Source organism: Cynocephalus volans, chromosome 2 (genome assembly GCF_027409185.1).
Source record: "Cynocephalus volans isolate mCynVol1 chromosome 2, mCynVol1.pri, whole genome shotgun sequence".
NCBI lineage: Eukaryota > Metazoa > Chordata > Mammalia > Dermoptera > Cynocephalidae > Cynocephalus > Cynocephalus volans.
Window position 1 is genome coordinate 222,370,041 of NC_084461.1, and position 23,664 is coordinate 222,393,704.

The following is a 23,664-nucleotide window of genomic DNA, read 5'->3' on the forward strand; positions in this document are numbered from 1 at the left end:
TGATAGATATGGACCTTTCAAAAGTATGTATTCACAATGAAAATTTGTCCAATAAATCTCTTTAAGAACTCTGGGCGGTCTCAGTACCCAAGTAGAGGGCGAGTCGCACGCTCTGAATGCTCATCCCATTGCCCTCCTCTGCCCCACCTCCCGTGTGTGCTGCTCACAGTCACTGTCTTGTCTGGGACCTGGTCCTTACTGACTTCATCCCTCACAGCCCCCTTCCCTGCTTGCTCCGCTTAATGTGGATGCTTGACCATTACTAATCCCTCCACTCTTGCTTCACCTCGTGGTCAAACCCAAACCTGTCTAACTTTCCCTGTGATGTACCTCTGCCCATGCTGCTTGACTCGGGTGAACACACCAGCATTCCGCTGGTTTACTGTTCCAACTCAGGACCACTTCACGTGTTCCCTCAGTCATACCATGTGTGTGGTCTAATTACTCTTGCATTGCTTCCGACGATGATTTCATGCCTGAAGTATTTCAACGTCCAATATGTGCTCCCCTTCCCTCTGAGGTAGGGAGGCTGCACCTAGTGGTTTGAAAGGGATAGTCTCAGTCTCCTCCTGCTGTGCAGGCCTAAAGATAAGTGGCGCTCACTTTTATTTGCAAAAGTGTTCATCTTTGGATGACAAATCAGTCATCCTATGCTTAGTGTGTAACGAAACCTTTAGATCAGGGTGCGTGCTTGGACCTTTTTCTCTTCCCTGTCTCTCTGCTTACTTAGGTGATCTTATCCAATCACATGGCATTAGTGAAGACCTCTATCTCTAAAGAATCCAGACTCAGATCTCCAATCCAGACCTCTACTCTGATATCCAGAACTCAAATATCCAAACATTTGCACAGCCCCTTTTGTCGGTCCAGCAGGCATTGTAAAATCAGTATGGCCAGTACATTACTCCTTGTTTTAGTCCGTTTTTTGTTGCTATGACAGAAATACCTGAGACTGGGTAATTTATAAAGGAAAGAGGTTTATTTGGCTTACGATTCTGGGACAGCTGCATCTGGCACGGGCCTCAGGCTGCTTCTACTCATGGCGGACAAACAGCAGGCAGCCGCTGGGTACAAGGAGATCACATGTCGAGAGGAAGCAAGAGAGAGAGAGAGAAGGTGCCAGGGTCTTTTTAAGCAATGAGCTCTCGCAGGAACTAACAGAGCAAGAACTCACTCAGTAATCCCCCCTTCCCCCAGGGAGAGCATTAATCCATTCATGAGGGACCAACGCCCACGACTCTGCCAGTTTCCAACACTGTCACATTGGGGATCAAATTTCCACCTGAATTTTGGAGGGTACAACATATCCAAACTCCATCGCTCATCTTCCCCCATCGACCTGTCCTCTTGACTTTTCCCCGTGGTAGTGACAGTTCCATCCGTCCGGTTCCTCAGGCTCCAAACGTCATCATTTTTTGACTCCTGTCTTTCTCTCACACCTCTCACGCACTCTGTCAGAAGATCCTCTCAGTTCTACCCTCAAATATATTGCGATCCTGACCACTTCTCACTGTCCACTAACGTGACCCCAACCACCACCACCATTTCGTACATGAGTCATTGCCGTGGCCTCCTACCTGGACTTCTGTTTCTGAATTTGATCTTCTCCCGTCGTATTCAGGGCTAGGCATCTGGGTAGTGTCTGAAATATGCAGACACTACATTGTATAGATGACTAGGGGCATAACCTCCCATTTAAAATACTTGCTTAAATATGTACCGGAAATGAGAGGACCTTAGAGTCTCACATAATATAAATCATGGGCTTTTGTGCCGCATTAGGTGGTAATATCCATGTTTACCAGTGATGGGTCCAGCCAAAACGTGTGGTCCCCTGACGACCTCTAAGAGCAGAGGGCAGGGAGCATGTGACCTCCCATCCTATGACTGGGACAAAGAATCCCTCCCTCCATCCTCCCATGTGCCTTATGCTGGTGGTGACATGTGGGCACCCTCACCCTTTCCCCCTGCTGTGTTTAAAAACAGAGTTCCCGCATTTGATCTCTCACAAAGCCTGCCTCCCTCCCACTGGTAGTGCGAACAAAAATTAGCAAAACCCACCAAACCTGGAACTCGAACTCATTTAAAATCCTCTCAACTATAAAAACGTGTCTGAACCAGTTTTTCAACGATAAAGAGCAAAACTGGAATAGAAGGAAAGAGTGTATGAATGAAAGAAAGACGCAGGAAGACATACAGGAAAGAAAAGTAGTACGGTTGGGTGCGAAGCACCTCACACACACGGGGCCCCAGCTGTGTCTTACAGAGGACACCACCGCTGTCATCTCCCTTCTGGGTAATTTGCCGCCCTCGCTGACCCCACCCCCTGGTGTTTACATCCTTGGATAGTCCTCTCCCACACTGTGTCAGGTCGCCGATTCTATCCACAGGATATTAGTGATGGCACATCACTTTTGGGCCAGACTATGACAGACATTGTGGCTTCTGCCTCTCTGTGTCTGTCTGTCTGTCTCTCTCTGTCTGTCTCTGTCTCTGTCTGTCTGTCTGTCTGTATCTCTCCCTCTCTCTCTGTCTCTGTGTCTGTGTCTCTCTCTCCGATTGCTTGCCCTGAAGGAAGCTAGTTGCCATGTTGAGAGGCCCACGTGGCAAGGAATGGAGGCCGCTGGGAAGAGCCATGTGAGGGAGCTGTCCTGGATGCAGATCCACAGCCCCGATCGAGCCTTGAGATGACTGCGCTCCCGGCTGAGAGTCAAAGTGCAGCCTCGTGAGAGACTCTGAGCCGGAACCATCCAGCCGAGCTGGTCCTGACTCTCAGAAATGGTGCGAGGTAATAAATCTGTGTTGTTTTAATTTTTTTTTTTTTTTTTTTTTTTTTTTTTTTTTTAAAAGATGACCGGTAAGGGGATCTTAACCCTTGACTTGGTGTTGTGAGCACCACGCTCAGCCAGTGAGCAAACCGGCCATCCGTATATGGGATCCGAACCCGGGGCCTTGGTGTTATCAGCACCGCACTCTCCCGAGTGAGCCACGGGCCGGCCCTCTGTGTTGTTTTAAGACACTAAATTATGCCTAATTTGTCATGCAGCAATAGTTAACTACAAAAACACTGGCCAAAGTTGTGACTACCAATTTCCTAAGAACTGAATTGGAGAAGGACAGCTGGTGCCACTGTTTTGACAGATGCCGAAACAGTTTGCTGGACACTCCTGAGGTTTTGGACCTCAGACTATTATTAGAAGATCTGATACAGGAGTAACACGGTTAATTTAGAAGGAAACAAAAGAGGAAAACGGCATCCCTTCCTCTGGGACGTCCTTTTCACCACAACCACTTTCCTCCTCCATGTGGATGAGGCCCGTTCACTGAGTCCCTCCTGCTGCAGCTCTAGAGTCTCTGGAGCGGTGAGCGGTGGCAGTGTCAGCATGTCCCCCATCAGTTTAATTTGAATGTCACTTCCTGTGTCACGGCACTTTTCTTTCTTTGCTGCAATTTCAACTTTGCTGGCCAGTTCCTTCTTTCAGGGACCCAATTTTTGTAACATGTCTTGTGGGTTCATGTGTCAGAGAACCTGACACACACCTATCCTTTGACTGCTGACAGCTTTCAAGCTCCACCTCCCCTTCCCTTCTGGCCCCCATCTGGACAGCTCATAGGAAAGCCCAGCGGCTCCCTCCTCTGGCTCTGAAGGAGGACACTGGGGCCTTGTCCTTCTTGCCGATTATATTTCAAAGGAATGGCTCTCCTTGGGAAAGACATTTCTGCATATATATGTGTGTGTGCATATATATGAATATATACATGTGTGTGTATATATGTACACACACACACATGCACGCGCACGCACACACACCTCAAAGGAACAGAGTAAGGATTCCTAATCGTAAGTCCCGTTTAGCAAGTGCTGTGAGAAGGGAGGCCGGGGACCTACCATCAGGAGTATGTCCTCCAGGCAGCACTGAGCCTTCTCAGGCAGGCATTCTAATGGGACGCGGGGTCATCTGAGGGGCACAGGCTGGAAGCCATGCCAGGATTTGTCTCTCTGTCAGAGTTGTAATGTGTAATGTGCCAAGAGTTCTGCAGCTCTCGGTAACCACAACAGTCTACCACTGGGAGACAGGAAGCCCGCACAACCACACATCTTGCTGTCTCTGCGTGAATTAAATAACAGAGTTACGGTGACCAATCGCCAAGAGACCTTGAAGGAAGTGATGTGAGCGGATCATGATGTGCATCTGCTATTGAGGTAGTGATGCATAGACTGGAGAGCCTGCGGCCAAGTTTGTACCTGATGCGTTACTCATGGTTAACATACTGTGTGTGGTAACTGAAGTTTGAATTATGTTGTTGGGGGACTGGTGTTTTACTAAACCATGCTGACAGAAGTTCATGCACATGAGAACCGTGGAAAGCAAGGGCTGCCTGCCGAGTGCAGCACTGTCACACTTTGTGGGAGTATAAATCCTGCAAATTTGAATAATGTGAATAAATATTTAACATTTGTACATCACACACAAAGTTTGAAATAATGCAGTTCTCTTAATATTTTAAGACATTGTCAGTGACAGTAAATTGGGGGCAGTGTCTGTTATTACTGTACAGAGTCCCTACTCACTGGCACACAAAATTCAACTCCACCAGTTGTCGGTCTCCCAGAAATGCTTTCTATGTGCTTTGAAACTTTTGTGAAAGATCTGCTGACTTGCGCTATTTTAATATTCAGCATTGTTAAAAGTCAGTCTTTTTTTTTGACTATGTAACCCAAGTCTTCATCTAGCATGGTGTTGATGCTTGTGTTGTAAAAGATGCCTGAAAATCAGTAACTCTGGAATACAATTTTGGTTTTTAATAAAATTTTATTTTGATGCACTGTGCAATCACATTGGTAGAGAATAGTCAGTGACATGCTGAGAAAATACAAAGCAGAATTAAAACAAGATTTCTCTAACCGGTTTGTAGACTTACGCTAAGAACACCTTCTGTCTACATTTATTCCAATGGGAGAAGTAGTCCTGGATTATGTAGGGAGTGAATCTTGCCAAGTCTTCACTTAGACATTCCTCACATCACTGCGGTGTACTGTAGTAGGTGGGTTTTGTTGCATCCTGGTTAAAAAGATATACGGATTCAAACATCTTAACAAAACCTCCATATTAGACGTTCTTGGGAGAAGTGGGGAGATTTGAATATGGGCTTGATCTTAGATGGCTTGTACGGAATTACTGTCAAGTTTTATAAGTGTGACAGCGGTGTCGTGATCAGGTAGGAGTGTGTTTTTGGACGATACACGACGACATATTTAGGGCTGAAGCGTGGTCACGTCTGTAATTTACTTTCAAACGGTTTAGCACAAATAAATACATACGGATAAAGCAATCATGGCAAAATATGAACCGTTGCTGGCTCGGGGCGGGGCGTAACTGCCTGCTCACTGAATTCTTGGTTTCTATTTCTTGGAAATTTTCAGTGAGAAAGAAAGAGCTGGCACACACATTGACAGGGAGACCGTTCGGAGTGTCCCGTGAAAACTCGCGATCGCAGTTCCGCCGCTTCACCCCCGCTCCTGCAAGGGTCTGTCAGAAAGGGAGGTGAGGCCGCGGGGCACGGTCGCTCCTTTTTCGGTTCGTGTGAACTTTCATTCACCTCCAGGAGCTAGCCCTGTCGCCTGTTCCTGTCACCGTCACTAGTACGATCAAGACCGCCAGCACCGAGAGTCTCTGATTTGGGGGGAGCAGCCCTGTCGTTCCCGGGTGTCCTCCTCTGCGAGGGCTGCGTGGCTGGCGTCCTCCGCGTGCCCGGCGCGCGTGCGCTTCTGCGCTCGCAGAGAAGCGCCTGACGCACCCTTGCGGGCCGGCGGACGCCGCCCGGACCCCCGCCCGCTCGGGGGGCGAGACTACCGCCGCGGCGCCTGACGGGAAGGGCCCCCGCTGGTCGGGGCCGGTGCGGGTCCGCGCCGCGCGGGAGCCTGGGTCGGGCGGTCGCCCTCGCGCATGCGCGGCCCAGGTCCGCGCGCGGCGGGCCTGGAGGGAGCCGAGGCGCGGAGGCGGGGCGGGTCTGCGGTGAACTCCCGGGGGCCACGGGCCACGCCACTCTGCCTCCTGCGCAGGGCCGGTGTCGCCCACGCCCGGCGTTGCCAAGCGCGACGTGGACCCCCTTTGTGTCCTGGGGCACTTGGCGGTCACAGCTGTGGTGTCTCTTCATGGCTCTCGGTCCCACTTCGCGACCGTCCAGCCTGGGTGTCCTCAGTTGTCCTGACTGGGGTTTCTGGAGGGGCCAGCCCCAGATTGTGAGGCGCAGGGAGTTCCAAGGTCTCCATGGTAACTACATGATCTTGTCCCCTGGGCCCCGATCCTGGCTCCTAAGGACGGAGCCGCTGTGGTGAGGCAGAGAGGAATCCCACCCGCAGGACGGCCCGCGTCAACGGGGACCTCTCCGCGGAGCGTCCGAGCCGGGGCGCCGGCCCGAGGGCCCCCGCGGGATCCTTGCGCTGAGCCGGCCGCCCCGACTGGGACAGCGGCCAGCCTGCGCCAAGCTTCAGGGGAGCGAGGTGAGCTGGGGCCGAGGCGAGGGCCGGCTCTGCCCCGGAAGTGTCAGTTCAGTGGAGGGTTTGAGAGTCTAGTCTGGGGCAGAGAAATGCCCCCACCGCTGAGACAGATTGTATCTCGAGCCCGCTAACAGCTGGGGACTCCGTTGACCGGTCTGCACTGTGTCCGGATCCCAAGTTGCGCTCAGACCATGCCCCTTACCGCGCGGGTGGTCTTGAGAGATGGGGGCGCTTCTTGCATCCCATGTGCAAACTCAGAAAGAAGGGCAGGAAGGAGCTTCCTGGATTGCCTGTTTGTGCCTAACATGACAGATGAAAACCACTGAGCTCCAGAGGGTGAATGTCCTGGTCGCCCTATTCATCAGTGCTCTGGCCAGTAGTTGGATTTTCGGACGTAGTTAAGTCAAAACCGGTTTCTATCGAAAACCTGAGAAACCACTGCCAAGGTAGTTAAGAGCCAAAGGACAGTCTCCTACAGGAGGACATTTTATGCACCTGTCCTGTAGAAGTTCATAGGCAGGAGGTCCAAGGCAGGTCAGGTCTCTTGTGATCCTTTCTTTCTTTCTTCTCCCCCAGCTCCACCTCCCTGGTTCTCTACAGATTTCCTAGAGCAGCAGAAAATAAGCCGATCTCAGGTGAATTGTTTACTTTTTATTTCCTACTCTGTTTATAATGTGTTAGGTTGGAATGGAAATGTAGAAATAGATGAAAATCAAGCTCGGGGAAAATATACAAGAGCACATCGAGAAATAGGTAGGTTCTGTGATCTTTCAGTAAATTTGTCTGATCTTTCTGATGGTCATAGCAAAAATTCAGATGTTCTCTGTTATGTGATGTGCACTGGCCTGTGAAAGAAACCATCAAGAATTCCTCATGAGGGGCCGGCCCGTGGCTCACTCGGGAGAGTGCGGTGCTGATAACACCAAGGCCGCGCGGGTTCGGATCCCATATAGGGATGGCCGGTTGGCTCGCTGGGTGAGCGTGGTGCTGACAACACCAAGTCAAGGGTTAAGATCCCCTTACCGGTCATCTTTAAAAAAAAAAAAAAAAAAAAAAGAATTCCTCATGAGACATTAAGAGTTCTTAGCAACCGAGTCTAAAACTCTGATCTTCCTGATCTTCCTGTAGGTGCCATAGTAAGTCGTCCTTCCGCGACTCCCGGAAATCAGTGCGGCCTGCTGCGTGTAAGCGCTCGTCAGGGGAAGCAGACCATTTGTGCCAAAGGAGACCGAAACAGCCTGGTCCCCTAGACCCCTTTCTGATGGTCCCGCTTGATCCAGGCGTCAAACCTGGGATATCTGTAAGAAAGAATAGACTGTATCACGCTCAGATAGTGTCCTTAAAGATTGTGTATAAATGGTACGTACGGCTGATAGGTTAAAGTTGTATTTTCTGGCAAATGTCTCCCCATTTCCCTTTCACATTTCCTACCACATCACTTGCTGGATCTGTCTGGTCAGGGACTCCAGTGATCTTATTATGGCAAATGCCGTGGATCTTTAGTGCTTGCCTTCCGTGAGCATTCTATCCAGCTGACAATGTCCAGTCTCTCCTAGAATGTCTTCTGGGTTGGCTTCTGGTCTGTTCCTCCCTCGGTGATGATTTCTGTTCTATCTTCTCCACAGAGTCGCCGTCGTCTTCCTGCCTGCCGTCATCGCTGTTTCCCGGGTGTCCATTCTTGCTCTCTTATTGTCCTCACTCTCGTGCTCTTGCTGGCTCTCCTCTCCTCTCTGGGGTTGCACCTCTCCTCTCCTTTCTGTGGATGCACTATTTGCTGGGGTGCTTGTCCCTTTTGCTCCAGCCCGTACCTTTCCCTTACCTTAGACCCTAATCGCCAGCCCTCTGCTTGACATCTTTTCCAAAGGCCCCTCAAACTCCACAGGTCCCAAAGGAGAGTTGTTATTTACAGCCCTCCCATGGAATATTATCATCATCCAGCTCGTCACTGCTGTCCTTTAAGTGTTGGGACTTTCGAATTGTTAATATTTCTGTCTGCCTTTGCAGTTGAGGTAAAGAGCACAAATCCTAAGTGCACTGCTTGATGAATTTTTATATGCTACGTACCTGAATAGCTATCACTGTGATCAAGATAGGGGCATTTTTTTAACTGCTAGAGACTGTCTTGTGTTCTCTCCAAGCCTATACTTGTCCACTCTAACCAGGGGTAACCATTATTTTGATTTCTATTGTCATATATTAGTTTTGTCTGATTTTAAACTTCATGTACATAGAATCATGCAATGTGTATTCTTTTGTGCCTGACTTCATTTACTCAACATTATGTCTGTGAGATCACCCATGCTGTTGCATGTAGCGGTAATTTGCTTTTTTTCCCATCGCATGAAATATGTGACAGTTTACCATTTCTGCTCTGTGTGCACATTTGGGCTGTTTCTAATTCTGGCTTTTGTACATGCCTTTTGGTGTATGTGCACAATTGATTTCTGAGGGGTAGAAATCCGGGAGTGGAATGAATGGGGCATAGCACGTGAGTGTGTATAGATTTGATAGATCCTGCCAAACAGTTTTGCAAAGTAGTTGTACCCCTTGACACTCCGGCAGCCAGGTGTGTGAGGTCCTGTTCCACCACAGCCCGGTCATCACTTGTATTGTTATTGATGTTGTATTTTGTTTTGCTTTTTTAGTATTATGTGGGTGAGTGTTGTGGTGTCTCATTGTATATGTGTGTGTTGTTTTTTCTTTGGTGGCTGTCCGGTAAGGCATCCCAGTCCCTGACCATGATGTTGTAACACTGCACTGCAAGCAGATGAGCTAATCAAGCTAACTGAACTCCCTCGCTGTGGTTTTGATTTGCGTTTCTCTATTGACTGACAATGTTGAGCATCTTTTCATTTTCCTGACCATTTTAGTATCTTTTTTTTGAAGTGCATCGTTCAGTCTTGCTCAGTAAAATAAAAAGTAAGTTTGCCTCTGCCATATTATCTTGTAGGAATTCTTTCTGTTTTATGTATGAGACCTTTTTCAGATATATGTACTGCAAATATCTTTGTGATTCTGAGGCTTCTTCTGAATTTAATGAAGTCCAATTTATCAACATTTTCTTTTATAGTTAGTGTTCTCTGTGTTTATCTTTGCTTATCTCAGAGTCATAAAGGAATTCCCTATGTGTCCTTCAAAAAGCTTGAATTGTTTTAGATTTCACATTTCAGTCCATAATTCATCTCAAATTATTTTATACAGACATACACACACATATACTTTTTGATATGAGCTGTCCAGTTCCCTCAGTACCATTTATTGAAAAGACCTTTCTTTTCCAACTAAATTGCAGTCTCTTTGTTGAAACTAAGGTGACCAAATATGAGGATGTTTCAAAAAGTTTGTAGCAAAATTGAATTAAAAGTTAATCCAAATCATTCCATGAACTTTTGAAGATGCCTTGAATGTGAATATGTCTTTTGGGATTCTCAGTTCTGTTGCAGTTGTTTCTTTGTCAAGCCTTGTGCCAATACCAACTCTGTACCTATTATTGTAGCTTTATAAAACGTAGTTATATCTTTGGGTGTAAGTTCTCTACCCTTGTCCTTCTAGATTGCCTTGGCTACCTTAAGTCCTTTATATTCTGTATGAATTTTATAATCATCCTGTCAACCCCCTTCCCTGCGCCTATCCCCAATCTGCTGGAATTTGCTAATGCATTGAATCTATAGATTGATTTTGGAGAATGGTGATATTAATACTAACTTTTTCAGCTCACAAACATGGCATTTCTCTCAATTTACTTAGGTGTTGTTTAACTTTTCTCAGCAATGTTGGATAATTTTCTGTTTGGATGTCTTATACTTCTTTTGTTAGATTTATCTCTGGGTATTTGACAATTTTTCTCCATTTGGGTGTTGCTAGTATGTAGAAATATAGTTGGCTATTGTATATTGAACTCGTATCCATTGACCTCACCATTTATTAACTATAATATTTTATATGTAGATTATTTTAGATTTTTTATCTACAGAACTATGTTTATGGAAATTTCTTCCTTCTTAGTCCTTAAACTTTTCTTTCTTTTTTTCTTTGTCGCAGTCGCTAGGAGGTTAATGTTCCACTAAGTACAGGTTGAGTATTTCTTATCTGAAATACTAGGACAAGAAATGTTTTTGATTTGGTATTTTTTCTGATTTTGGAATATTTGTATTACAGGTTTAGCACATAAAAAATTCTGAAATCTGAAATGCTCTGTATTAGTCAGGGTTCTCCAGAGAGACAGAATCAATAGGATATGTTATAATTACATGAGAGAGATTTATTAGGGGAATTAGCTCATGTGATTATGAATAAAAGTCCCACGATAGGCTGTCTATAAACTGGATGCCAATAGCTTGTCCCAGTCCAAGTCCAAAGGTCTCAAAACTAGGGAAGCTGATGGTATTCTTGGTGTAAGTTCTGGAACCCAAAAGCTGAAGAGTCTTAAGCTCCGATGTCCATGGACAGGAGAGAAGAGTGTATCCCAGCTCCAGCAGATCGAGAGAGAGCTTCACCTTTTTCCTCTGTCTTTTGTTCTCTCTGGAACTCCAGTGGATTGGATGGTTCCCATCCACGTTGAGGGTAGGTCTTTCCCACCCAGTCCACTCAGACTCTCATACTAATCTCTGCTGAAACACCCTCATGAACACACTTAAAAGATAGCTTTACCAGGTTTCTCAGCATTCCTTCATATAACCAAGTTGACACCTAGAATTAACCTTCATATGCTCCAATGAGTATTTTCAAATTTGGGATGCTCAATCTGTAGAAGTCGTACATGCATGTTTTCTTCCCATTCTCAAGGGAAAACTTTCAGTATTTTATCATTTATGATGCTGTTTGCTATAAGTTTTTTGATAGATATTCTTTGGAAGTTTTATTCTGTTCCTTGTTTGCAGAGAATTTTTATCATCCATGGGGCATTGAATTTAATTATTATTGAGATGATTGCATGATTTTCTTTTTTATTCTTTGAATGGATTGATTGATATTAACATATTGATTGAGGTAATTCTATTAATGTTTTGATTTTCAAATGTGAAACCAGACTCTTTTCCAGGGGAAAAAGTCACATTTTTTATTGATATTCTATCCTTTATAAATTCATGATAAATTGTTTAGGAGTTTTGTGTCTTTGTTCTTGAGAGCGACTGTTACTTTCCTTTCCAATGATGTCTTTGGCAGGTTTTATATTTTATGCTGGCCTCAAAAAACCTGTTAAGTGTTTCTTCTTTGTCTGTTCTCTGGAAGTGTTTGTGTAAGATTGGTATTATTTATTCCTTAATTCTCTAGTAAAAAATCCACCAGTGAATTTATCTAGGGTCTGGATTTTCTTCATGGAAAGTTTTTTAATTATTGCTTTAATTTCTTTGTGTTAGGGAAATTATTCTTTAGAACACGATACAAATTATAGTTGTTTCTTCCTAGTTTATCATTTGTCATCCTCAGGTGGGTGGCATGTGGTGTGTGTTTTAGGGCAAAGTCATGTTCATATGTACCACTTCAAATAACCTCAGTCACACTGAAGGTTTTTCATAGTTGGCTTTGCTTTCTATCTCTGTATCTCCAAGGTCAATCTACAGGGAGGGAGCTAGAGATCAGCATCTTGGTCGGAACTAAAAGCCTTAACCCTGTCCTACTCTTAATATATTGTCAAGTTTAGTTAGCAGTGACCTCCAGTGGTGAAGCCTCCCTCTTCATCTTACATGACATAGCCACATTTGACAACATTTTCCTTCGATTCATTTTCTTCATTTGGCTTCTAGGACACTACAATTCTTAACTTTCCATCTCTGTCATTGTTTGCTGGTTTCTACTTTCCTTTGTACTTCTCAAAGTTTGTGTGCTGTCCTTGGTCTTGGTTCTTCCTCTGAGGCCCCTCCCTTGGCGATGTTGTCGGTTCTCATCAGTACTCTGTGGGGCCTGATCATTCCTGATAAACTTGCTAGCACAGATTTCTTCCTGCATTTGAGATGTATATCTGACTGTCTACTCTGTGTCTCCACTTGAGTGTTCAGTAGACTCAAGCTCAACGTGACTAACACCAGACTCCTGGCCTCTCTCCAAACCTGCTCCTTTTGGAGTCTTTCCTTCCCCTTCTTATTTGATACCAGACCCTTGGAATCATCTTTGACCATTTTTTTCTCCTCCTCTACATCTCATTTGTCAGCAAAACCTCTGGGCCCTATGTCCAAGATACAGCCACAGAATTGGACCTCTTCCGATTCTCTCATCCCATGTCTTGTTGCCTGGATTACAGCAACAGTCGCATAGCAGGTCTCGCTGCTCCTTGGCTTGGACTCCTGGGGTAGCATCCAGAGTGCCTTATAGTATGAGTCAGGTTACTCTATGACACTCCTCTGCTCAATTTCTCCATTTTTCTCAGAGTACAATCCAAGTTTTTACAGTGGGTTATGTGGCCCATTACTTCTCTGACTTCACCTCCTCCTCAGCCTCTTGATCACTCTGCTCGAGCCCTACTTGCCTTCTTGCTGTTCTAGAAACATACCAGACAAATACCACCTTTGTCCTTGTGCCAAACATGCTGTCTTCCTGGAGTGTGCTTTCTCTAGGGAGCCTTGATGCTCACTTCTCCCCCTTCTCGTCAGGACCCTGCTCAGTGAGGTTTATACAAATTCCCACTGCCTTGCTTTGGTTCACTTTATATTTTTCACATAGCACTTGTCATCCAACAACATATTCTGCAGTTTTTTTATTACTATGTTTATTTTTTATAGTCTGTTTCCCCACTATTGAATCAATGTCATCCTCCTGCAGGTATGCCAGGGTAGGGGGCAATGTCTTTGTTTTTCACTGTTGTCTCCCGAGTGCCTAGGACAGTGACTGGTGCATAGGGAGTGTTCAAAAGTCATTAAATGGGGCTGGCCAGTTAGCTCAGTTTGTTAGAGTGTGGTGCTGGTAACACTAAGGTCAAGGGTTCAGATCCCCATACTGGCCAGCTGCACAAAAGAAGTTATTAAATGAATGAACTTTTATGTGCTGTTTTGTTTTACATGTCTCCTTTCTAAGTGCCATCTGGCTCTTTTTTTTTTTTTTTGTCTTTTTTCGTGACCGGCACTCAGCCAGTGAGTGCACCGGCCATTCCTATATATAGGATCCGAGCCCGCCGCGGGAGCGTCGCCGCACTCCCAGCGCCGCACTCTCCCGAGTGCGCCACGGGCTCGGCCCCATCTGGCTCATTTTAAAAAATCTAACCTAATGTTTTCTGCCTTTTTATAACATACGTAATATGTGTTTGATTGAATGTTTCCCTGCTTTGTGTTTTATATGGTGAAAGTTGATTATACAAATTGGTCATTCCTGTCATATCCAAAGTAAAATTGGAATCAAGGAGCCAGGAAGAAAAACCACTTGGGGCATACAGCACCTGCTCCAAGAAGAATTTTCTACAACCCCCCCTGTTGAAATAGCCTGCTGTAACCCTAAGACTAGTTTTTACCTGCTAGCTTCCGAAATGACCTTCCTTGAGTCTAAGACTAATTTAACCTGACCCCATCACTCACCAAATGAAAGCCTGCCAATTCCCAACAACTTGCTGGTGCCAGTGAGCTTTTCTTTCAAAACAGTATGTAACATTCCTCTCTCTAATAAAACTCTCAGATTTGTCTTTGTTCTTTGGACATACTGGAGACCACCCTGGTCTGTGTGTGTTCCCCGGATTACAGTCCTGTTTTCCCAAGTAAAACGTTATCTTATAGATTCATCTATTTTTTTTTTTTTTTTACTGTAACAATACTTATTTACTCAAATACATTTTTAATATAGTGTGAGGTCTAGTTTGTTTTTTTGACAAATAGATAACCTCATTTATAGTTGTGTCAAGCTCATTTAATAAGTTGATCATCCTTTGCCTCATAATATTGAAATTGTGACCTTATCATATAGTAAGACTTTTTCCTTTCCACTAGCATATCTTTCTTTTGATCAGAGGAGCTTTGTAATAAATAATAATGTCTAGCAAGGCAAGTCCTCTTTATAGTTTTTGTTTGGACATACCTTTTTTCCCCTTTGAATTAAAAAGATCATATCCAGTGGAGTGGACCTCCTCTCAGCTCTTAAAAAACAATTTAAGAACAACCACCAAAAAATTGGTTTGCTAAATGAAATTGTCTTAAGGTTTTATGTTAATTTTGATGACTCAATATTTTGATAAGTCTTAGCTCTCAGAAACATTGTTTTATGTCTTTATAAAGCATTTTTAAAAATAATAGCTTTATTGAGATATAACTCATATACTGTATGACTTACCCTTTTAAAGTATACATTTTATACCTGGTTGATCCTGCCAGTAAAAAAAATAAAAAAAATAAAAAAATACATTTCAGTGATTTTCAGAATTTTTACAGAATTGATCAATACAAATTCCATAAGTTCTTTATTGCCTGCAAAAGAAACCTCTACTCATTAGCAGTCATTCTCCATTCTCTCCTCCCCTGTCCCTTGGCAATATTAACCTATTTTCTGTCTCTATGGACTTGCCTATTTTGGACATTTGATATAAATCGAATCATACAGTATTTGGCTTTTGTGTGACTAACTTCTTTCGCTTAGCGTACTGTGTTCAAGGTTCATCCACGCTGTAGCATGTGCCAGTACATCTTTCCTCTTTATGGTCAAATAATATTCCATTGCATAAATATGCCACACTTTGTTTTCCAATCATCAGTTGAAGTACATTTGAGTTATTTCCACTCTTTTAAAGCTATTATCAACAATGCTGCTATGAGCACTTGTGTACAAGGTTTTGTTGTAGACATGTTTTCAGTTCTTTTGTGTATATTCCTATGAGTAGAATGGCTCATATGGTAACTCTATTTTTATCATTTTGAGAAACTGTGAAAGTGTTTCCCGTGTGGCTGCACTTTCACATGTTCACCAGCTGTGGAGGAGGGCGTCAGTTTCTCCTCATTCTTGCCTGGGCTTGTCTATTTTTTCGATTCTAGCCATTCTTGTGAGTGCAGCATGGTATCTCATTGTGGTTTTGATTTGCATTTTCCTGGTGAGTAATGATGTGGAGCATCTTTTCATGTGCTTGTTGGCCATTTGTGTATCTTCTTTGAAGAATTGTCTACTAAAATCCTTTGCCCATTTTTATTTATCTATTATTATTTAAAAAAAATTTTTTTGGTGGCTGGCCCGTTTGGGGATCTGAACCCTTGACCTTGGTGTTATCAGCACAGTGCTCTCCCAGGTGAGCCACTGGCCAGCCCCGAAATTGGCTTTTTATTATTGAGTTGTGAGAGATCTTTAGGTATTCTGGTTACATAGTCCCATACCAGATATATGATTTCTTCCCTAACATTTTAAATGGTTTCTGATCTGGATCATATACTTTTCTAGTTATTTATTTTTTTTGCATGATATATTTATTTATTTTTTGGTGGCTGGTTGGTAAGGGGATCTGAACCCTTGACTTTGGTGTCATCAACACCACACTCTAACAAACTGGGCTAACCTTTATTTATTTATTATTTTTGACATTACTTCCAAAATGTCTTTCTTCTTCCATTTCCATTACTAAATGGCTGTTGGTAACATATAATTAAAAATTTGTATCTAATTGCCCATTAACTAGTGATTTTCATCTTGTTACTGAAATTATTGCATTGATATAATGACTCATGTTAATGTTTCCTGTTGTTGAACTGGCCTTACATTATTAGAATAAATTCTACTTGGTCTTTCATTCATTTAAACAAATATATCGAGAAACTACTATGTTTTAGGTGGAAAGTACACTGTGAACAAAAGAAAGCCACTACTTTCATAGACAGCATATTCCAGTGGGTCATGATATATTATGGTTATTATTATTTTTATTTTATTCATTTTGAAAATTTTATTATTTTTTTAAGTTTATTTATTTATTAATTTTTTTTACATTCTATGATGTTGTGGAGCAGTTGGGGGGGTGGGGTGGGGGTAAGGGGAAGGAAGTAGGGTGGTAGAAGGAGGAAGGAGGAGGGGCACGGTTGAGGCCTGTGGCACCCCCCTCATTCCTGCATGGGAGACTAGGGGGCTTCCAGCGGTGGCTTGGTCATTGCTGAGCTGGGTGCAGATTCAGAAGAGTGTGGCTAAAGCCTTCACTCACCCCCTACCACCCCAGCTTGGGAGCCTGGGGCATTTCCTGCAGCGGCTCAGTGGTCCTTGCTGGCTGGTTGTGGGTGTTGGTGGGGTGTGGCTGAGTCCCTTGAACCCACACCCTCGGGACTGGTTGCAGGTGTTGGGGGGCATGGCTGAGGCCCCTCACCCTCCCCTCTCCCTGGCTTGGCAGCCAGGGGACTTCTAATCCTTCTAGGTTTTATAGGTGTTCTTTGGTGATGTGAAACCTTTAGTAGTTAATATCAAACTGTCTCTGGTGTGTGGGATTTTTGTTTTATCTTTCAGTTTTGTTTTGGATTATCTGCTGCTGTTCCCATCACTTAAACTCTGCACTGGAACTAATTTGTTGTCCTTTGCTTACTTCTAAAATGGGGGAGCTTCCTGTGGGAACCAGCACTTGAACCCTGTGGTTGAGCTAAATTGCTGCTTTGCTGCTGATTCCCTGGGGAAGGCTTTTTGTGCAGCTCAGGTTTTAATTTTTTTCTTGTAGGCACTTCGGGGTTCTATGAGGTCCAGTACACCTGGGTTGTGTGGAAATTCTTGTCTGGGCCTGAGTCTTTTCAGCAAACTGCACCCCCTTCAGTTCTATATTCCTGATCAATCTCTGAGTGGTCCTATGCTAATTGGGGGACAGAGTAGCTGTCCTTGCTGTGCCCCAATGTTCCCCTGGTGGGCCTGTCTCTCGCACCACCTGCATTACAAACACCTCCCATGGGATGGGCTGTGGGCTGGTCCCATGTGATGACTCACCAGGCTCTGAGTGGCTCCTTATTTTCAGTTATTGTGGTTCCTTACTCCGATATGGGTCCATGGGAACCCTATTAGTTGTCTTGCTGGCCTGGGGGTCACCAACGCCCTCTTCTCCCTTGCAGCCCCCAGGGAACTTCATCCAAAGGGCACAGCTGTGGCTTTTGCCAACTCCTGCTCCGTGTGCTCACCAGCTCCAGACTTGAAGCGGCTGGGGCTTGAAATGGTCAGAGCGGTTCTTTCTTTCTCTCATCGTGGCTTCTCCTGCCTTCGTGAACTATGTAGGTCTCTCCTCCTCTTCCCCTGAGCTCCGGCAGCCCCAGCTTGGCTGTTGTTGCTTTTTTACAGTTGTAAATTGGTTGATTTGTGGGAGAGAGTGACGCTGGGGCTGTCTGTTCTGCCATCTTGACTGGAAGCCTCCAGGATCCTCTTGATGGAGGCGGTGAGCCTCATCATTTGCCTCGTGTGTGACAAGTCACTTCTCATTAGCAGTTAATAAAATGTTCTATAAGGCTGCACATCTGCCCACATGGGTCAATGAGTGTTAAAAACGCTGGCAAAGAAATCAGCCATTTTTTGAGGATCATCTCTATATGGAGGACTTGAATGTTTCCAGTTTTATAAGTCTGAGGTAGGGAAAGGTGTCTATGCTCAGTAAAATCCTGCAGGTGGGCTGTGCACATTCAGTCCACCAACTGGGAATTGGCAGAGTGGAAATTTCTTTTCTATGGCTGGGTATGCACCCAGGCTGAAATGAGTGCCCTAACAGGTCTTGGAGGAGAGCTTGTCCTGGGGCCCTGATTATATAGGAGAGGGGCTGATGCCCTAATTAACTCATCTTCATCAGGAAGCTCTGGGGCCACCATTTGAGGCTGAGGTGCCTTAGGCAGTGGCTCAGGAAGGGGTGTTGCTGCAGCCACACCAGGTCCCACAGGATTCAAAGCCTCTAACAACTGTTGATTTTCCATTTCATTATCCCCTTTTATTCCCACTGTCTGGCAAAAGGGGATAACAAGGTGGCTTATCAGATAGTTTGGCGGAGCCGCCTTGTTGTACCATTAATTTGGACCCTAGTCCTCCTCTTGAAGAGTCCTGGTTATGTAAAAGCATGAAATACTGAACATAAGGTATTTCATCCTATTTGCCTTGTCTTTGGCAAAACAATTCCAATTGTACCAAGGTATGATGATTAAGAAATCCATTTAGTGGCCACTGTTCTCTAGAGTCTTAACACATACATAGGCCACACACCTTTCCCATTCATGCTCAGTAAGTGAACAACTTTTTGTCTCGTGTAGGCTACTGATTTTATTTTTTCTTTCAGAGACATTTTTTCTCATTCTTCATGACCTGTTCTTCTCCAGGCTCCTCTGTGGGGTCCTGCTCAGTCTCTTTCCTTGGGAGCCATCTGATTGCTGGTTTCAGCAACCAGGAAGATGCAGGCAAATCCCCAGTCCTCACTTTCATCATGGGTTTCTCACCTGAGCTCCAGAACCACACGGCCAGCTGCTCTCTGGAGAACTCTCCTGCCTGTTTCATAGAAACTTCAAGCACAGCATGTTAAAACCTCTCTAACTCTTACCCTCTGCCTAACCTCTTTATTTCCATCTCACATTTTTTGCAAATGACACCTAGATTTACCTGGATGCTTGTAAAGATACCCTGGGAGATAATCTCCCTTTCTTTCCTTCTGTACCATGAATCAAGGACCTGATTTTCTTGGAGCTTTTTCTGTTGGATCAAGTCTCTGTTCTACCTACTCATTACCACTTGAATTAGGTGGTCAATTTTCATCTTGGTCTTTTCCCTGTATTCCCCTTAAGCCATTATCCACCATTTGCTGACCAGTGGAAATATAATGCAAGCCACATAAGTAATTTTAAGTTTTCTAGTAGCCAATTTTTTTTTAAAAAGTGAAAAAGAAGCAGGTGAAATTAATTTTAATAATGTATTAATTTAACTGAGTGTATCCAAAATACCATAATTTCAATTTGAAATCAGTATTTAAAAACACTATGAATAAAATCTTTCACATCTTTTTTTTGTTTGTTTTCACTGTTTGAAATTTGGTGTATATTTTATAATTGTAGCACACCTTAGCTTGGCCTAGCTACATTTACAGTGCTCAGGAACACATGCAGTTAGGTGCTACTGTATCGGTTAACACAACTCTGCATCATTGCTCCTAAATAACTTAATCTGGAGTGCAAAACCTGAAATGAGAAATTGAACATGTAACTCTAGTGTTTATTCCACCTCTTTGTTGACTCTGTATCATTTGCATATGTGATTTCAAATGGTGGACTAGGACTGGCCGGTTAGCTCAGTTGGTTGCTGTGTGGTATTGGTAACATCATGGTAAAGGGTTCTGTCTGATTTAAAAATAATAATAATAACAACAAATTGTGGATCAAATGGTGGGCTAAAAGCATGATTTTGGACCACCAGCAGCATGAGCATCATCTGGGAACTTGTTAGAAATGCAGATTAAGTTATTTAAGAGGCAATCCCTCTTATATTTAGGATGTATTTTATGAGTTTGATTTTGATATTACCATATGTTACTTTTCTTGCCTCTTTTCTAGATCAGGGATTAGCAAATTGTGGCACATAGGCCAAATCCGACCTGCCACTTTTTTTTTTTTTCTTTCGCAGCTGGCTGGTGCCACTTGTTTTTGTAAATAAAGTTTTGTTGGAAAACAGACAAGCCCATATGTTTGCATATTATCTGTGACTGATTTCACATTACAGTGGCAGAGCTGAGTAGTTGCAACAGGGACTGAATGGTTTTCAAAGTCTAAGTTATTTACTGTCTAGCTCTTTAAAGAGAAGTTTTCCATCTGTTGCTCTAGATCACTGTTTTTCAGGCTTTAATGTCTATCAGAGTCACTTGGAGGACTTGTTAAAGCATTGTTTGCTGGGCCTCACACCTACAGTGTTTATGTAGATATATTAGTTAACTAATGCTGTGTAAGAAATTGCCCCCAAACTTAGTGGCTTAAGCCAACAACAGACATTTATTATCTCACGTCATTTTTTTTTAATTTTTAAAATTTTTATCTCATGTAGTTTTTGTTGGTCAGATATTACCAATGGGTTAGCAGGGTGGTTCTAGCTTGGGTGTCCTGGGGCTGTAGCCATCCGTAGGCTTAGCTGGAGCTGGAGGATTGACTTCTGTGATGGCTCACTCACATGGCTGGCAAGTTAGTGCTAATGTTTGGCAGGAGGCCTCATTTTCTGGCCATGTGGATCTTGCCATAGGGTGCTTGAGCATCCTGCTGACATGGCAGCTAGCTTTTCCTGGAGATGGTGATTCAAGAAGGAGTAAGGAACACCAGTGTATCTTATGAACTAGCCTCAGAAATCACACTCTGTCATATCTGCAGCATTCTATTGGTTACAAAGGTTGACCTTATTTAAAATGGAAAGGGAAGGCACAAAGGCGTGAATACTAGGAAGTGAGCATCACTGGGGATCATCTTGGAAGCTGCTATCACAGTAGGTCTGGGGTGTGGCCTGAGAATTTGCATTGACCTGGGGACCACACTTTGAGAACACTGTCTCGGGGAGTGCCCAAGGAAAGGTATTGGAGTGTAGGAAAGAAATACTAGCATATTTATATTAAAAAAACCAACCAACTAAGAATGATATATACATATAAATGTGTAAATAGCTATGCTGGGTGAGTGCTCAATTTTAGTTAAGGAGCAAATGATCAAATATTTTGGAACCCCTAGCCTGTAAGAATATGTCCCTAATTACTTACAGTCTTGCTCCTGATTATGTCTTGTGAGGTTTTATCTTAATACATCTGAAACCCTATTCTCCTGTCGTATAGTTCCATTAACTTACCAAGTGTTCTTTATCTCTCTGTGCCTTTGTTTGTGTAGCTGGCTCGTATTTATAAAGAACACATGATTTATGTATCAAGACTTAAAGCTTTACTCCTCAATCATGCTCAACCTGATAATAAAAAATGGAACTTTTCTGTTTGCAACTACCTGTCTACTATTCAGAGACTCTAGCATCACTACTGTAATACTTAGTGTGGGTATTTATGTTTAAATATGCCTCTGACCTGATTATACTTGAAAACAGGATTATTATTTTATTCATCTTTATATCTTCAGAAATTGGAATCGTTCCTGGCACACTGGCAGGACCTTATATACTTTTTGTATGAATTAAGAAATAAATACACTGATTTCTCACTTTCCCACAATGTCTAATACTAATAATAGGCATCCTATGTAGCCTTCAGCTATCAACATGACAAGGTGTTAGATCCCAAACATGTTGGATGCTATCCACTCTGGTTACTGTAGATGAACACAAATGTGCTATTCTAGGGGTCAGTGTCATTTGGGGACGTGGCTGTGGACTTCACCCAGGAGCAGTGGTGGTACCCGGACACTTCTCAGAGGACCCTGTACAGGGATGTGATGCTGGAGAGCTACAGCCACCTCGTCTCAGTGGGTAAGGACTGTGTTACTTGTCACTCTAAATTACATTTATTTCCTTTTTAGCTGCTGATGACAGGTGGTTTCTTTGTAGAACGCATGATTTAAAGTCTTCAGTTTCAGGAGTCAAAGCTGATTGTTCCCTTTTGGGCACTATAAGGAACATTTGCTTTCTTTTCTCCAGTGAAATGTTCCAGTAGACCTATTTTTGTGTAGGTGCACCTTTGTCCTCCTTTAAAGATTCTGAACCTCAGGTTACCTGGCCCATGTCTTGTGTCATTTGCATTCACAGGGTATTGCATTACCAAACCGGAGGTGATTTTCAGGTTGGAGCAAGGAGAGGAGCCACTCATGTTAGAGGAAGAGCCCCCAAGCCAGCGACATCCAGGTGAGTTAGAGAGTATATAGGAAACTGTAAACAAGGGAGAAATGGATCCCGGTGACGTAGTTCACATATTGCCGTCTTTGAAATTTTTCAGAAATCATTTTTTAGAGTTACCAGAACTTTGAAAGTGAGAGAATAATTGGCCTGCATGTCTCAGATGTATATATCACAGTGGCAGATAATAGCTAAATGGCATTTGTTTTCTTCCAAAAATCCAATCCTATCTCATTTTACACATTTGACTATCTTTCTGTATCAATTTTAGTTATCTTCTTTTCATCATATATTATGTATTCATTCACCAAGTATTGATTTAACATCTACTATATGCCAGTTTTGTTTGCGTGCAGAAGATACAGCTCTGACAATATAACGACTCTGTGTTCTAGTGGTCGAAGAGAAGGAGATGCTGTGTGCTGTTTATGAAAGTGTGATCAGGAAAGGACCTCTTTGAAGTCAGTATTTTAATGAATGCAAATTTGAATGAAGTCCGGCAGTGCATTCTGAATATTCTGGCCAGGTGGTGTACCCTGTACCGTGAACCTGAGACTGAAGTCTTTAGTGTGTGCAGGACAGCAGTGAGCCAGGCTTGAAGGAGGTTGGCGGGGGAGCTCCTTGAGAGAGGCTGTGAGAGAGGGAGCTGGGCCAGGCTGTGTTTGGCCTTGTTTGTCATGGTAAGCTCAATAATTTTATTCTAATTGAGATGGAGTCATAGGTGGGTTTTGAGCAAAGGAGCACATGTTCTGATTCATGTTTATCTCTGGCTGCTGTACAGGGGAATGCTGGCAGAGGGGTGGGGGAAGGAATTAAGTCAGGGAAGGCAGGTAGCAGTAGTCAGTGTGGGCAGTGATGGCTTATACTGCTGGGAAGTCCTGAAAGTTGAAGGACATGTGGAACTGTTGATATATTTTGAAGTTGTAGCCAAAACAGGATTTGCTGTTAAATTGGATTATGGGTAGAAGAAAAAGATAATAATCAAGCATTATCTCAAAGGTTTTATCCTAAGGCACTGGCTATGTGGTGATACCATTAACTGAGATGGGAGAAAGTGGGAGAAGCAGTTTCAAGAGGAAACAAGTAAAGATATAGATGAATATAAACAAATATTGTCTGTATAAAATAGTAGTAGTATTTGCTCTGTTGAGAATAAATGTTACAAAAATAAAATATTGAAAAATGATAGCACGTACGTCAGTTATCATTTGATCAGAATTGTGTTCTAAAGTCTTTTAGTTGTTTAAAAGAAAATTTGTTGAGTTAAATGTGAATGGTAGAAGTTAATGAATGAATGCTAAAAGGTAATAATATGTGTAGCTTCTAAACTTATGAAGGGAAGAAAATGGAAAAGAAAAAAATCAAATATATTGGATTAGACCAAAAAGGAGCAGTGAAAGAGTGGGAAAGCAAGTAAAAATTAGGACAAGTTGGAACTGTGAGTGAAAAAGAGGACACCAGTTCGCATATTT

The 23,664-nt window shown here is 43.4% G+C and overlaps 1 protein-coding gene across 5 annotated transcripts in view; it reads left to right on the top strand.

Moving 5' to 3' along the window:
* ZNF487 (zinc finger protein 487) overlaps positions 1-23,664 on the top strand; it is a 76,430-nt gene that overhangs the window by 20,600 nt on the left and 32,166 nt on the right. For 2 of the 5 annotated variants that reach the window (XM_063085664.1, XM_063085661.1), the window contains exons 2-3: positions 21,703-21,829; positions 22,106-22,201. In XM_063085664.1, the coding sequence (XP_062941734.1) occupies positions 21,703-21,829; positions 22,106-22,201 (223 nt within the window). Of the gene's footprint in view, positions 1-6,286; positions 6,506-7,078; positions 7,138-7,630; positions 7,862-21,702; positions 21,830-22,105; positions 22,202-22,587; positions 22,873-23,664 lie in introns of those variants that run through there. The other 3 variants (XM_063085662.1, XM_063085663.1, XR_010022605.1) reach the window with 3 other exon arrangements.